Source organism: Phalacrocorax aristotelis, chromosome 23, assembly GCF_949628215.1.
Source record: "Phalacrocorax aristotelis chromosome 23, bGulAri2.1, whole genome shotgun sequence".
In the NCBI taxonomy this organism is placed as follows: domain Eukaryota; kingdom Metazoa; phylum Chordata; class Aves; order Suliformes; family Phalacrocoracidae; genus Phalacrocorax; species Phalacrocorax aristotelis.
This window is the reverse complement of record NC_134298.1, coordinates 7,473,271-7,490,077: the sequence shown is the minus strand read 5'-3', so window position 1 is coordinate 7,490,077 and position 16,807 is coordinate 7,473,271. Positions and strand designations below refer to the sequence as shown.

At 45.3% G+C, this 16,807-nt stretch overlaps 1 protein-coding gene across 7 annotated transcripts in view; it reads right to left on the bottom strand.

The window, feature by feature from the left end:
• Nucleotides 1-13,131, bottom strand: part of ATP6V0A1 (ATPase H+ transporting V0 subunit a1) — a 30,491-nt gene extending 17,360 nt beyond the window's left edge. For 3 of the 7 annotated variants that reach the window (XM_075116971.1, XM_075116972.1, XM_075116977.1), the window contains exons 1-12: nt 13,007-13,131; nt 12,685-12,825; nt 12,455-12,533; nt 12,040-12,137; nt 11,350-11,478; nt 6,404-6,507; nt 5,438-5,564; nt 4,152-4,234; nt 3,420-3,513; nt 1,820-2,032; nt 952-1,102; nt 588-727 (exon numbers count right to left, since the gene is read on the bottom strand). In XM_075116971.1, coding sequence (XP_074973072.1) covers nt 588-727; nt 952-1,102; nt 1,820-2,032; nt 3,420-3,513; nt 4,152-4,234; nt 5,438-5,564; nt 6,404-6,507; nt 11,350-11,478; nt 12,040-12,137; nt 12,455-12,533; nt 12,685-12,801 — 1,335 coding nt within the window. In that variant the 5' untranslated portion in view covers nt 12,802-12,825; nt 13,007-13,131. The remainder of the gene's footprint in view (nt 1-587; nt 728-951; nt 1,103-1,819; nt 2,033-3,419; nt 3,514-4,151; nt 4,235-5,437; nt 5,565-6,403; nt 6,508-11,349; nt 11,479-12,039; nt 12,138-12,454; nt 12,534-12,684; nt 12,826-13,006) is intronic. The other 4 variants (XM_075116973.1, XM_075116975.1, XM_075116974.1 and 1 more) reach the window with 2 other exon arrangements.
• Between the last annotated feature and the right edge of the window lie 3,676 nt (nt 13,132-16,807).

Here is a 16,807-nt window from a genome sequence, read left to right as displayed (position 1 = left end):
AGGCAGCACAACTGTCCACAGAGAATCTGGGATTAGCTGAAGAGGATAAATTGCACTCCACGCACTGATGCAAGCCCCAGCTGGCAGCATTAGTTTGGAACCAGGCAGCGCAGACCCTGCTCAGCTTTCTCCATGCTCTGTCAACGTGTCTTAACTCTGATTCACCTCCTGTCACCCTGAGCAAGCAAAACCCACCCAGACCAGCAAACAGGAATAATCTTGGAGATCTGATAGACACGTACGGAAATTAGGAGTTTTGTAGTGACTGAACCCCTTTATGGTCCAACCAAGTTTTGGGTGATTTGTTTACAACAGCTTATCTGCTACACTTGATAAACATTTTCCTTCAAACTGAGAAGAATAATTTCTTAAAAGTATCTGAAAGGAAAGCCAGAGGAACTCAACTACTATTACAAAATGATGCTATTCAGTCTGTGGTCTACAAGCTTCTCACTCTGTCTGCGTGCTTCACAAATTTCAAATGTAAGGAGAAATGGGCTTTCTCAACTCAAGGGGAGGAGGATTGAGTACATCAAACTGCAACTCTTTGTTCTGAATGCAAAGCTCAGCATGGCCTGCCACCTCACCTCATTGTCACTCTTCTGTGACAGAATACGGCTTTCCCGAAGCACCATCCAGACAGCAATCAGAGTCATCAGGATTCCATGGCCAAAATCTCCAAACATCACAGCAAACAGAAATGGGAAGGTAATGATCGTATACGGTGCTGTAAGAGAAAAGACGACGCTCCTAGTGCGCTGCACTTGCATAAGCCCGATTCACCACGGTACAGTTTATGCAATTTAGCAAGATAACTCCCAACTCCTCCTTTGCTTCTGGAAGGCGTTAAGTACTCTACTAGAAATCTTCACCCAGGACAGACAATCCAGAGAAACACCATGACTCAAAAATTGAGATAGATGTCTCGGACTTTTATAGGTCTGAATTTACCTGGATTTATTTCACGATATGTTCCAATGCCATAAGCATCAACAATGTTTTGGAAGCCACAAGTAAACTTGTTAGTTTTGTTGTATGTTGGTGGGGTCTGATTGGTTTGCATCCTGTTTAAAATAGACGGGACAGTGGATCCACTGTGCTCCTGTTTAAAAAAAAAACAAAAACCAAAACAAACAAACAATCAAAAGAAGAGGAATATTAGAACCCCCCCTCTGAGCACTGGAGGACAGAGTGCAACACTACTTTCTTGTTAGCATTTGGAAAACCACAAGCCTGTATTTCTGTAGTGTGCCTGCATGATGAAAAATATACTAGAGCAGCTGAGGAAGGTTGCCAAGTTTCCACTGCTCTCCACTTTGTATTGCAGGACGAGAAGCACTTGTAGTAAGAATGAACATTGTCTGATTAGGACAGACATGAAAACTCATGCAAGAGTTTGTTTTTTTAATATAGCAAGTGAAAGGGCTTCCAGAAACCCAAATCTATTATCTGTCTGTCTGAGAAGGGTGTGAGCTTGCTAATGTCCTGGATTGCTCCTTTCAATAAGTTCCACTATATATCCAAACAGCAGGACTACAAAGCACAGCCAGGTTAACTAAACATACTGAAGGACTCAAACACAGGAAAACGCCTTACCACTATGGCATTTTCCTGAACGTAAAGCTTTACACAACATATTTGTTACAAAGTTCATCCATAAGCCACGATCCCTGCATGTTAAATAAACTGTCCTCTATGAGGACTCATTCAAACAGCCCAAAGGGATGGCTTTCAGAGACTCACAGTTCAGAAAAATCAATTAATCCACGCTGTGTTTGCTGACAGTTGCTGGTGCAGGAGCAGCACAGCAGTTACTCACAGTGCCTCTCCTGAGAGCAAACTGGATAGAATCGAGGTCAGCAACAGGACACCAGACTTCAGCAATCAAGCACTTCTGTGTCACATCGATATTGCACAGATTCAGGGTATGGTAGATGGCCTTCATCTTGCGTACTTTGATGAACCAGACGCGGATATTTTTAGCGGCTGCCTGCAAAACCCTTTGGCGATGATCCTCTGTTTGGTTCAGCACCTTTCACAGAGAAGTAGGATAAAGATGAGGCAAAATCATTGACCAAAATGCAAAGCACACAGGAGTGCACAGTGAAATCGGGCTGACCAAGACAACAAGCCTTACCCACCAGAGGATGGATGGATGGATGGATGAGCCCTCTCCCCCATCCTACGCACAAGACTGCCACATGCCTGCAATGTATGCTTTAGTCTCCATCTTAATTAGCTCTGCTAAAAGGTTTTAAGGCTTCTTTCCAGTGATACTTTTTGACTACTTCCCTCCTCCAACTCCAAGGTCAGAGGACAATTCAAAAAAATGAACTCTTCAGAGATCACAGAGAACGTTTTTCCCTCCACCCAGGTTAAAAAAAAGCAGAGAAGAGTTCTACAAGTGAGGTGTACATTGCCTTAAGAAAACACACAAAGATTAAAATGAAAGACTTTTTTACTGAAGGGAAAAGGAGAAATTTTTTTCTACTGAGGGTGTTTTCCAACTGGAACATATCTAACTCATACCAAGCCAGATTTCCAGACTGGAAAGTCTCAGACTCAAGGGAAAGCGAGGACCCAGGGCACATGCAGCTCTGAATCCTACTAGTTAAATTGCTTCTGAATTCTTGCCTACTTTAAAATTGCTAAACAGCTGCACTACACAACCCCCAGCTTGAGGCAGTTTCTATATCAAATAAGCAGTCCAAAATCAACCGTTTATCCTTTTATTTTCTGAAGCTTCTCTTATATTTGTCTCAAATCCCTCAAAATTTTCTGCATGATAACATACTGCCTTTCTTCCTTTCAAATATTTCAGAGCTGGCACACAGTAGATTTGTGTGCTGATTACTTTTTACCAACACTCAGGCTGCTGCACAGAGATTAGCTGTAAAGCAAAAGCCCTTAAGGACAGCACAATGTGAAAATATTAAGATAGGCAGCAAGAAGTACAGCTAAGTTAAAGTTTGCATTGTTATCTCAACTTGGAAATAAGTTTAAATGTTTTCAAAGTTCTCGCAAATGAAGCAGGCAATTATACAAGCATGCTTTAGTGCTGGAAAACATGGTATCTCCTTACGCATGCATATTCCTCTCTGCTCCCTGGCATGCAATTCTCTATCGATGCTGTACTTACATGCTTATAATCAACTGCTTTGCCCTCCAGAAAGATCAAACCACCCCACCATCCTTAACCCTGACAAAGAAAACAACTGAACAGAGAGTCTCCAAACATCTTTCTCATCACTGCTGAGAGCTGCTGGTCTCAATCTCCCCTGAGCTGAAAACATGGCCATCTAATAGGGCCAAAAATTCTCATTTTCATAGGATCCAAAGATGTTTTCAACCACATTATTAAAGAAAACAAAACAAAACAAAAACCACAAAAAAATGGGCATTGACCCCAGTTATTTTACCATCTGAAGATCATCAATTCTGGTATTGACACCAGAAGCCATTTCCTTCCGCTCCTGCGGCGTTTCTGGGCATGGGTAGAGGGAGGCACGGAACCTGAAAGACAGGCAAACCACCTTACTAAGACAGAAGGAAGATAAACCAGTTAAGGAAATAGGTGGCTGAACACAGAAAACTCCTCTTAAAGTGTTTCTCGCTTTATTTCTATCAGCAAAGACTGCCCAGCAGAGTTTCAGTCTTTATATCAAATGGGTACAGAGCTTGCTTTAGGCCAAAACAGAAACTGAAGAAAATGGAAGTGGGAGAAAATCCTCTGTTCCCTCTTCTGACAGAGTCTCAATGGCACTGTCACAAAGCTGATTAGCCATCCCAGCTCAGGATGCTGCTATCATACCAATACAGCTGCTGCTAGAAGCAGTCACTGTTGGTCCCCGCTATGAGAATATCACCTGCTGACATCCCACTAGGTCTGTCTGAGAGTTCAACATTTGAACTCCCCTTTTTTATTAGGCATTCTCTAGCAAAGCAGTAACCTACTTCGAGCATTACAGGCTTGGGGAGTGGCTAGTCTGACTGTAAAATATGTTTCAGCTACTTACGACACATTTTATTTGCTGTCAGAATATGTACTCCTACAGTCATTGTGAAATAAGGAGTTGAAAAATATCAATATTAACTCATGTCAATGTGTTTCACATATCTGGGAGAGCTGCCCAGCTGTAAGGCTTTCATACCCTTCACATATCTTCTTGACTCTGTTCTTCAGCTGATCACCTTGGAAAAAGATGATAAACACAGACTTGTGCACGTAATCCCCCTAGAACAGAAGAAAGAGTGTTCTGTAACAGCTCAGCTGACACTGAATCAGTCACAAGAAAGCAATTTTCTTAGCCTCCATATAGAATACTCTCTGTACTTGTGTTTACTGAAGCAAAATGTTCAAGTTTATCTATTATCTCTTCTATGTAATATAATAAATGGGAAAACCTGGGAAGATCTCCAAAAGAACAGAGACGCAACGAAATATTTATCAGCACTTACTGCAGTCAGCTCACCTACAGAATCAGGCAAAAAGCTAGAGAGTGAGGCAAAATAAGATGAAGCAGAGTTTAACAACCTTGACTCTCCAGGGAGGCCAACGGCACATTCTTTGTGCAGCTGTTGTCACGTTGGTAGCCAGGTCCCCTTTCCTGCATTTGTTGGCAAGTTATTGTTCTACCTTACTTAGGAAATTTTAACGCAGTGTTTCAAGAATAATTACATTAGGTGTAACCTCAATTTAAGGAAGTGTTGCACAATAAGAACAAAGTCTCTCCTAGTAGACAGATAATTCAACGGGTCAACTACCAGCAGCCGGCAGGACGAGAGAACAAGTCAGCCTTACATGAGAAACACAGAGGCAGTTACTGAGTCGCTTCTTTGTTCCAGCGCAGCCTACATAGAGCCCTTCTTTTCACTGGTTAAGAGCAACAGTTCCCAAAGTTTGGGCTTTTCCCTTTGATTTGAGCAAAGAGGACGCTGAATGCAAAAACAGGCCCAATCACAACTTTTACTGTTTATATTTGTAATAAAGCCAACAACTCTCAGGTGGATGTTTAAATTACTGGTTAGCAAATGAAGAAAAACAAAAGGTCCAAGTTCAGAGTAAATGAGCTACAGATATCACACTGCTAATGTCCAAAACAGCCCCTTTCAAGGAGGATTACTACTTATTCAGAGCTTCACACACGAGCTGCACCTGTAGTTTGTGCCAGAGAAACAACTATGCCCTACTGACATACAAATTTTGAGTTGTTTTTCCCCTTTCAACAGCATTCACCATCCATCCTGCTGTTTTTGTTTTAATAAAACAGGAAAACACTTGTCACTAAAGCCGCAGAGGCTGCAGGTCCGTACTGTGAAGGGACACAACACAAATGTTTGCCTGCATGGAGCTCATTGAGGGACAGAGGCTTAGCTCTAAAGCAAATCCTTTTGCACATCTGAGAATTTTGCTACTGTAAACAACAGTTCCTTTTACCGTTACAGGATCCTCCAGGGGGTTTTCAATTTCTGCCTGACGCAGGAATACGTTCCCTCGGCACACTCGCCACAGCATGCGCTCAAACGTGGGGATGCGCTCACGGTTGATCACACCAGCCACAAACCTGTAAAGGGGACGAATTTTATTGTTATTTTAAATAAAATTTAAGTTCTGCACCTGAAAGAATGCATAGCCTAACACCCAAAACACTGAGGGCAGCTGGAGTTTAGCATCAGATCGAAAGCTACAAAAATCTTGTTTTGAAATGAGTTCTTTAAGCAAAATGGAAGGTCGTCTAAACACATAGTGGTAAAAACACAACAAAACAACTGCACTATGGCACAAGCTATGCCTCTTAACAGAATGAAATAATCTATTAAAAAAAAAATCACTGGTTAAAGGAGAAACAAATGCATTTAGACATACAGTTTCTATGCCTGCTAGTCTTAATTTCAGCAGGTTCCCGGTACATTACATGGCAAGGATTATAGCAGTCATGGCTACCACTGACTATGGTCTAGGCATGTGCTTCAGAAGACTTCGCTGGTTCAAACCCCTACGTTCAGATAAAGAATTACACACACACAAAAACAGCCTGGAAGCAGCTAAGAGTATAGGGAACTACTCATATTTTTACAGATTATTATGTGCCCACAGTAGTTACTAGTTCCAACAGAGCTGTGAGAGCTCAGAACATCTGAAAAAGCAGTCAGAGCAGACAAGGAACAAACTAGTGTAATTTTTTGAGCAGAGAGAAATGTGCAAAGCACAAATAGGAACTGGGAAGTTAATGTACGTAGGACAAGAACAGAGACCAACAGCTAGTTTTAGACCAGCCTTCATCTGCTCGATGTGCCAGTCTGGAAAGTTCCACAACTGCACGCAAACCACTGCTGATGCCACAGGCTGAACGCAAGCCAGCAACCCTAAAGCCAGAGAAAAGAAAGCACTGACTGCCATTACCCGAGTCGCAGCGGGGCACCTCTTCCCATCTCGCTTGGTTCCAGGAGCGAAGAGGATTCCTCCAACAGGTCTGGATCCGCCATCTGCTGATGATGCAATTCAGCCTGAATTCACAAATCAATTAATATCTAATGAAACTAGTTAGTGGCATGCAGGGAACGAGGAACCAGGAGATAGTTTGGGAGACAAAAAAAGAACAACAGAGAAAAACAAAACAAAACAAACAAAAAAAACACCAAACAAACATAAGACAGCAGAAAGAGGAACTAGATAATAGAGAAGACAGCAAGAATCACACAAGGAAGGAGAAAAAACAAGAGGAAAAGTGGAATGGCTCAGCAAAGCTTCCATACAAGAAAGGTCTGAAGATTGCTGCAACAGAGCAAAGGGGCTGTGGGATATATAAGTCTGAAGAAAGGCAGAATTCAAAAAAATTTATCAAGTTTTAAATACAAGTGATGTTCCCAAGAACCATTTTTTAATGGCACAGAACAGTGTGACACGCTTTACTCTCATCTTTCCCTGATCTTAAACGGGGAAAAATGTGAAGGTAGATGCTGACTGCACCACTTGTGCATTTTCCTGCATACTGAAGACGCAAAAGGCATTTCTAAGAGGTGCCTGGGAAATTGTACTTGCACGTAGAGTAGCCTGGGAGCCTTGTTCTATGCAACGGGAAGAACGACGGTAGGGCAAGTCTTCCACAGACAGTGTAGCTGACCTTCGGGCAGCGTGCAACTTCACAAGGTTGGAACCCTACCATCAGTTATGGGAGACCTGCATATCCCACACATGTCAGCCTTCTGCCGTACCCCAGAGCAAAGGCCATACCTCACTCATTTTGGAATTACGTGACGACAGTTTGATTCCATGTTACTTGCCACATCAGTGTAGATACAAGGTCAGAATCAGTAACAAAATGTGGAAGTGCTGGATGGTAATTTTCTTTACTGGCTTTACAAAGCTTTCCCTTCACACACAGTACTTTCAGCTTAAAAAACATGCTTACTGATTAAATCTATTAGTTATTCAATATATTTATCCTTATTCACAATATTTATTGTTGCCAGACACATAAGATGCATTGCTTAGGGCAGCCTGACATTGGTGCTCATTTTTTGACTAGGCAGGCATTAAAACAGGACACGGATTTATACTGGTTTTCATTGCAACTAATCTGCAGGCTAAAATTCTTGGGAATATAGCTTGTAAGTGTCAGCAATTCAAGCCAGGAAGGATGCTCAAATCACATCCTCTTGGCGCACCGTCTTCACACTCCATCCAACCCAGCGCCACAGTTACTTCTACCTCTGCAGCTTATATAATGAAATGACAAAAATTACAGTTCTTTCGCACAAACAGAGGGTCAAATTCTACCCCCTGTGGTACACAGGAGGTCTTCCCCACAGAGCTATCAAGGGGACTTGCTAAAATACCCTTGAAGGTAGAGTTTGACCTTAGAACATGTAAAATGCATGCACACACAGAGCGTAGCCTTGCAAAAGTATATAGCGAGTTTAATGACTCAGCCACAGTTTCTTCGTTTGTGCAACAGCTGCATCACTATTTCAGTGAAAAGCTCTGCAACGTTTTACTTGCACGTCAAATGGAAGTATTTACCAAATACAAGAAAAGTTTTTGCAAGGCTGACATCAAATGCAGCTCAAGTGCTTGTACAGACACTTCTTTTAGCTTACAGATGTTACAAAAGTAAGGCAGCCCTTAATTTAGTTTGGAAAGTTAACACAAAGAACTTCTGATCCTTTCAGCTTTAAGGCAACTTGTTGCAACATCAAAAACTGAATGAAAATTTTGCTTCATAGAGAACACGGCCGAAATAGAAAGTTTGGTACCCAAAACAAAACACACAGACCAAACATCCCAGTGATTATTTGATATCTAGATTTCAGGATGTTGAAAAACAGTAAGATAAAAGTTACAATTGTAAGAGGCTTGTATCGTATTTGTAGGTAATCAAGATAGTCTCTGTGGTAATTTTTGTGAGATGCACCATATTTCAGCACATGAAACATAAAAAAGGAAGGATAGCACATGTGAAAACTTTGGATCCACCTCACTTGAGAGAGCAATTCTTATAAATGTTTAATCTTGCCTCTGAACCTTTTGGGCTATGCGTCCTTTTTTCAGGACACTCTATAAAACAAAGCCAAGTCCTGCTAAAAGGGGTTGAAATTACAAAACAGAGCATCTTAGAATAAATTTGGATTACACCAGTTTTACTAAACAGGAGCTTTCTTACACACGGATTACTTGCATAATGAAACCCTGTGTCCTTTAAATGCACCTCTCAACTACTTTGATCTGATGATCGCACCCTTTCTAGAAAGGGAACGGCACAGCAACATCAGCTCTGGTTCTGGAAGGATAACTCAAGCAGTGTTATAAGATTTAACAGAAAAAAACCTGAGTGACAATGTGAAAATGAAAAAGCACAGTGTAAAAACCCCATGACTCTGGGAAATTTACTTTGAATAAGAGTTTTCACCAGCAGTGAGTGAAATATCAGTTACTGTGAAGCATTTTTTTTTACTACATCAGATCATTTAGGATTGCAAAAATCCAAGCATTTGCACGTCAGTAATTACATCGTTCATCATTACACATTTTAAAATTGCTTATTGTCCACCCAGATCAGCACCTTTAATCTCAAGACCTGGAAAAAAAGGATCATTTTCCCTCCTCTTGATTATGGTTCTGCTCTGTGACGGCTCTGGATTGCTACACACAATGCCATACAATTCAAGCCCCTTCCAGTTCACGATCAAAACAAAAATCAATTTTCACAAGAACTAAAAAGGATTCACTTCACCATCTAACTTATTAATCCAGAGCCCAGACAGAAGTGACAGATGCAAAACAAACAGAAGAAAGCAGATGGCAAGAAGAGTTAGAGGAAAGAGAGACAGGGGACTGCATGCCATTAACCATTACTTTTCCAGTCTTCTTTTACGCTCACACTCTAGGCAAAACTTTCAGAGAAATCTCTCCAGCTCATACTGTTCTTCATAAGCAAAGACAAGAAGACTGAGAAAAGGAGCATAATCATCAACGTGGTATGTTGAAACAAGAAACGGCTACTTTGTCTAGGACGGTCATATGAACAAGGGAGGAAATTTTGCCGTCCTCCCCCAGCGCACAAACTCCAGAGAGCAGCGCAAACGCCAAGTGTAAAGTGCTTCGGAGAGTAAGCCATTTCTTGTGCAACTTATTACTATGAATAACACAATCTTAATTACAAGTTATTGAAGTCTTCAAGTGTTGAAGGTACTGTGCAAATGACAGCAGGGAGAAATGAAGCGTTCGCTACTTCGGGGTAACAAGCAGGCTGCACAAGGCTCCAGACGCCTGGACTAGTCGGGACCTCTCACGCACAGCTGTTTGCTCTTCACAGTGCGAACCAAAACAGTTTTAAATTTTCAGCACCCATGTTTTACTGAACTTCACACGCGAGCTGTCCAGTTTGCTTTCACATAGAGCAGTACATTTTATTTGCTGTGTTATGTGTTATTATTACAGAAAACAGTTATCAAACAGGGGCAGAAAGATACCTAAACTTCCCACAGCCAGTTCATTTAAGTCTGACCTGAGTTCCCTCTTGTGGGTGACGTGATGTAGATTGTTTCAGCAGAAGGTTAATTTTGACCTTTAAATTTAGTATGATCACACTGTACTTGAAAAGCTGTAGGCAGCTCTTGCCAGAGAGGGCAATAATTAATAAAAAAGCACTAGCTGTACTTGGTTTTGCTCAATACTCGGTTACAACAGGCAGGCAGTGGCACCTTAATGCAGCTAAGTAACAGATTATCAGGTTAACGCTGCTTGTCCAAGGAGACCCAGCAGCTTGTAAGGGAGCGTTCAACACTTGAAGACGAATTTTTTTGTGCTGAAACCAACCCCATGACCAACCAACCGATCGCCCTAGCAGCAGTACATATGTCAGCAGTGACTAAGGCTTGTGTTGGCACGGGAACAACCTTAATGCCTGAAGAGGCAGCATCCTGTGCCAAAAAAATAAAACCCAAACTGTTAGATAAACAGCCTGAAGTTTGCAGGAGCCCAGCTCTACTGGGTGACAGCCTTTGTAAAGGCCAGAAGCCATATCCGCTAAGAACTCTTTGATCAAATCCTTGGATTACAGGAAACAGGACACACACTCAGCAAAAACATGTCCTTATGTTCTAAAAAAACACACAGGAGCTCTTTGAGAAAACTCCCTAGACTTTGAGATACTGAAGCTTTACAACGAAGGATTACACTTTCTGCCATGCAGGCTTTATGTCTGTACCACGAATGACATCAGAGAAGCTCTTCTCAGGTCCAGGGAAAGAGTTGCCAGTTTCTGGCCTAGCTCGTATTGGACAAAACGTTGAAGATTTTAAATGGCAGCTTTGCCCCAGAACTTACCTCTGAAAACTTCAGGGTTTGATCAAAGGCTCAAATAAATAAATAAATAACCCATTACTTCAGTGGACTTTGCATTATGACCCTAATGAGCGATCTCCAGATAGCATTTCAAAGCCCGAAGAGAAATTGAGCTTGACTGTCATTCCTCCGCATAAGCGAGGCACGACTGTTTATCTGCATTCGTACCAAAGAAACTCTTACCCGCTGAAGAAAGTGCTCACTGTAGCACCAAATTTTTGGTCTGTTGATGTGCTTTAAAAACTACTAGCATCTTGGTTATTTTACACAACTTTTAGACAAACCATTGCTTAATAAAAAAAAGAAAACATTGTAAGAAGTAAATAATGGGTAGCTATGCGTGCTGCATGAAAAATGGAAAATAATTTGAGCTTTCTTAAACAAAGCATAACAATGACCCAGCTGCCCAAAACAGCAGCTAAAAATAGATTTGAGAATAAAAATGGTAATTTGTGGGAGAAGAACCACCTGCCCAAGTGTTAACCCGCCCCCAGTATTCTGACCTCATCAAAAAATTGCTGAGTTTTACGCAGTATAAATTTTAACTCTGTCAGCTCCAAGAAGTTTCTCTTCAGAGCTTCCTGGTTTGTGTTGATTTCTTTAAGCTCATTTTCAATTTTCTCAAAGTTTGCCTGCAAGATGGGAAAAGAAGAAAAAAGGAAAAGGACTTAAAGCAATTCCATAACTAAGTGCTGTTAAGTCTATTAAAACAAGAAAGAAGCAAGATGCTTTACACTCCCACGCAATTTGCATACAATTACAGATGCGTCTCCAGTCTGCCACGCCACACCAACCCTGATTTGTGACATTCTCTTCAGGCATCTCGAAACCTTTCATACTCAGCCAGTCTTTTATAGACTGGATTTATACAGTGCTCTTCAAATCATTACAAACCCTTATAGCCTTTATGACAGGCCCACCATAAACCATGTGGTTCCAGTAGTTTCTGACTCATTTAAATGGGTGAAATTTATTTTAAGTACTTTCACTTCTTTGGATAAATGCACCAGCAAAACAATGCTTGTAAATCAAAATCAACCCGACAGGAGCTAGCAGAGCACGTCAAGTGACAGCTGGGGACTGTGGGTAATGCACCTTTGCCACAAAAGCCAATGGTTATCTACCAAGGAGATATTTTCCCTTTGTTTCCATCTAGAGTCAAATACTACTCAAGTCTTAGCACACATCATTACCTCCAGGTCGATCATGTCACGTGGAAAAGGCACCTCCGGGTTTTCACCAGTGTCCGTGATAGGAATATTTGCTTTTTTAATCTCCTTCTCAACGAACCCTGGAGAGACAGCACCATTCATGTAACTAAACAGATACTTCAATGTCAAACTGTCACCCCAACCTCCACCTAGCCCGATCAGCAGCTGCGAATTCTTTCACCTCCTACTCCAGGATCCTCTTATTTGGTTAAGGCTACCTTCCGAGCAGCACATGAACCCCTGGAGGCAGCGTGACTGGCCGACACAGAGGACGGCAGCCTCCCCTCCTCCAGTCAGCGCTTTGTTTTCTAATGGTGCCTCGCAGGTTTAGCCTGCGTGGAATTTTGGCTGTAAAAGCTACAGTTCGAGCCGCATCACGACCCAGAGGGAAACGTACGGAGCTTTCGGTCCATTTCTTCGCACCTCCTGACCTCATTAACGAATTTGCGCTGGAATACGTTCACGTCCGGGTTCAGCTGCAGAGAGAGAGGGGTTTCCTCAGCGACGCCCCCCAGCGCGGCGCGGCGGGGGGCGGCGGGCCCGGCCGGGGGGCAGGGGTCGCCGGGCCCCCTCTGCCGCCGCTCCCGGCGGCCCGGGCGCTGCCCGCGGGGGGCGGCGGGGACTCACGTCGCGGAACTGGACCTTCCCCAGCTCGCCCAGCTCGCTGACACAGCAGTAGGCGGCCTCGGACTGGAGGAAGAGCTGGGCCAGGGTCATCTCCTCGCTGCGGAACAGCTCCCCCATGGCGGCGCGTCCCCGCCGCGGCCCCTGAGGAGAAGGGCCGTGAGAGGGGTGCGCGGCCGGGCGCGGAGCCGGCACAGAGGAGGGGCCGCCGGGGCCTCCATCCCCCCGCCGCCCGAGTCTCCGGCCCCTCCCGGCCCCGGTTCCAGGTGCCGGGCAAGCGGCGCGGCGGGCCCCCTGTCCCCCCAGCCCGGCCCAGCCCCGTTACCTGCCGCAGCCCCCACGAAGCCCGCACCCGCAACGGCCGCCACCAGCTGATCCGCGGCGGCTCCCGTTCCTGACGTCACCGCGCTGTCACGCGGGCACGTCTCCTAGCGACGGCGCGCCCCGGCTGGGCCCGCACCGGAAGTGACGGTAACGGGGCGGTCCGAAGCCGGCCTTGCAGCCCGGCCCCGCGCCGGGCTCGTTCCCTCCCCCGCGACGCCAGCGGTGACGCCGTGACGCGGGCAGTGACGTCACTGGCAGCGTGGCCGAGGCGGGAGGGCGCGGTTTGCCCTCGTCGGCGGGGCCCGGGTCTCGTCTCCGTGAGGCGGCGGCGGCGGCCGCCGCCACAGCCACAGGTGGGTGCCGGGGGTCCCGGGAACGCGGGCGGCCTCCCTCTCCCGCCTCACGGCGTCCTCCCGAGCTCTGCCGCACCCGGCCGGGAGCTCCCTCGCAGCGAGCCCCCGGAGCCCCCTGCCCGGCCCCGCGGCGCCCGCCGGTCCCTGCGCCCGGGGCCGGGAGCGAGCGGCTCGGCCGTGCCCAGCGCCTGGGCGCAGCCGGGTGCTGCGGCCCCGCGCCTCAGTCTCCGCTGGCCCACGTGAGGGCTCCCCTCTCGGAGCTAGCAAAATGGCGGGAAGCCAAAGAGCACAGAGGAGCTCTTCGGCGTTAAATCCAGGCGCTGTATGTGCACGCGTCGGTGGGGGCAATTCCCTCCCGCTGCCGGACGGGTAACCCATGGGTGTAGCACTTCATAACACCAAAATCCAGTGAAATGCAAGAAACCTCCCTGCCTGTCAGGGGTTTTCTGCACTAGACCATTAACGGGAACATGGTTCGTTGGGAAGAAAGCAAAAAATCACAGATATTTAAGTTACAATACTCTAAACTTCCAAGTACTTCTACTTACTGACCGTATCTTTGAGTAAATGCTTGGTCTTGATACGATTAAAAGAGGAGCTTTGGCAACAGCAAAAATACGATTTAACCACAGATCCCTTTTCACACGGTTGTCTTTGTTCCAAAAGCCCCTCATGGTGTGCAGCAGAGCGGAGGCGCGATGCACCGTCGGGATTTGGGCAGGCATTGCCTCCTCCCGAGTGGAGGATCCTAGTTCTTCCTGTGTGCTTGTTTGCACTGCTCTGACAGAGGGGCAACGATGGGGGTGCAGGTGCTGCTCAAGCTCAGAAAAACAAATGCCAAGCATGACTCCTAAGAGCTCCTGTGAGACAAAAGACCACCTGCAGATACATAAGGAAATAACGACATTGTACGGGTGAGCGTGGTGGGCTGCGGCCACGGGGAATGGCACCCTGCGCCTGCAGGCTCAGGCTGTCTTAGCGAGGCTGGTGGTGCTGCGTGACGGAAATGGGAGCGGACGGGCTGCTAACATGCTTGGGTTTTGCTTTTGTTCCGATATTTGACATCTCTCAAATTGATTATGAAAAGGTGAACAAGTTAGAAGGTTAAATAACATGTATCTTAATTTGTCATGAGGTGAGTTCGGTGCCTATGAAACGCATTGGAGGGGCAGTGGCCTATAAAGCTGAATCCTCCTCGTCTGTGAGACGCATCTAACAGCACAGAAGGTTGCACAGGCTCGGCACATTTCCTCCCCCTGCACTCGTCCCCGGGTCTTTGGAAAACAGAGGATAATTTTCTTTCTTTTTCTCTATGCAGTCCATTTCTGCTGTACTTAAGCTACAGGTGAAGGGACAAATTGTGCCAGCCACACTTGGTGCAATTTAAGAGAGAGTCTATCTGCTGCAGGCCAAGACTGTTCCTTATTTCTGGCAGGCCCTCTGCAGCTGCATCTTGCTTCTTAAGTTAGTGAGCTGAGCGGTTTCCTTTAGTCACAGGAACTTCCACGCACTGATGTGGAAGCAGATGCTGCACGTTGCATTCCTTTGTTGTCCTGCATACATCTGACAGAGTTTTTCTTTGAAGCTGAAACATGCTGTTTTTTGTTTGGACTGTCTGTTCCGTGTCCATCTAAAGAATTCAGTGGTGGTGCTATAAAACTGCTGGGATGTTGGAACGATCAGTAACGTCTAAGGCATAGTGTGAGTGTGGAATGGCTGAAGATCAGACTACATCTACCATGCAATGAGAGCACCAATAAATTTTTTGCACTAGAAGAGACTGAGACGGATTTCACTCTCCTGTGTGCTCAAGGCAGTGTGAAGGCTCCAGAGGGAAGGCTGCAGTTTGCCACCTATTGGCTTTTCCGGGTATGTCTCCTAACATAGGAAATTACTCATCACATTTTAGCCTGGGGTGTGATTGCTGCGTGCACAGCAAGCACAGAGTGTGGCACTTCATCTCTTCCGCTGAGTAGCAAGAACAAATACAAATTCCTATTCTCTTGTTTGATCTGATTCTATCTAGACTGACTTACTCAGTCTAATTTTTTTTTTTTAAATTCTTCCCAAATGGGGAAACACGGGCACAGAGATTGCATTGAAACCACATATGGAACAGAGAGCGGACCCAGAAAAGGAGCACTGGTCTGCTTGCATCCTGCCCTGTACGTGAGGCTTCACAGCAGGTATCTGTGGAAATCCACTCTGAAGCAGATATCCCCAGTGAGAAACAACTGCAGAGCCTCAATGCTGGCTGGCTGGAGTGAGGATTTTTTCATGGCACTGACTCATCAGCAGCAAACACTGGAAACGAATCCTCAGGAAAAAGGGCCCTCCAGGAAAAAACAGGGTATAGAAAAGCAACCTATTTTTAATACATGACATAATACCTATTGTGGAAGCAGCACAGCACAATTTACTGATGCAGTGAAACCAAATCTAGATCAATGGTGCAGTGTGGGTACAACAGCAGTAAAAAGCGAGCTGTCACATGGCAGAGAACACGGGCACAGAAAGTGCTGACTCTCGTGAGCATTCATCATTAAACAATGTTCCTGTACATCTGTTTGTCTGTCATGGGTTTCCCAGCTTGAGTGCTCGGAGTTAGGCATTTCTTCCAGCACTGTCTTGAGGTAGGCTGTGGGCCTGGAGAATCCGAGGGTTGCAGGGCATTCATTTTGTTTGCCAGCCTGTGGCAAACTGCAAGGCCGGGCTTGACCCTGGCGGGATGCAGGATATGCTGAGTATGAATTGCGTGTTGTCAAGGCTACAGGATGAGAGGGAAACTGCAGCCTGCCCAGCCTGCCCGCAGCCCTTCAGCTGAGCCTGGAAGGGCTCTCTGCTGCCCAAACCCTCGGTTCTGTCCGTGGGAGCTCGATTTCCTTTGGCTGAGCCAACACCAGTGATAGTGAAGAGGGTCTCACCCAGGGTCACTCTCAAGATCTGAATTTTCCTTCTTCACATTCCTGTGCTTGGCCCTGCCAGCTTGTTGTAGAGAGTCTTTGGTAGCAGCTCCCGAGTGTCTTCTAAGGCAGTAAGCTGGTGGCGGCCGCACAAGGCATAAACTTCTGCCACACTATATGAGACTGTATGAATCGCTTTGTGTCAATGCTGAGGTTAAAAGTTAGCAAAGTAAGGGTTATTTCTTTCCCATGTTTTCCTAAGCTATATGTACTCTAGTTAATGTTCTGAAACAATTAGTATATTTTTTTTTTTTACCAATAAAGCCTTATGTAAAACAATGTATTTGGGCATTGCTTACATTTTTGCATGGCATATGCTGAAGCATGTCCCGCAATTTTAAAGTCTAGCGATGAGATTTGTTGATGAACAGAGGACTGCAGCGCCGAGATAGCTGCTTTTAGGTGGGAGTGGCCAGCTGCTTCACTTCAGGAGTGAATTATGCTTCTTCTTGCTGTATTAAATCTGCGCAGAGACGTGGTGCGCAC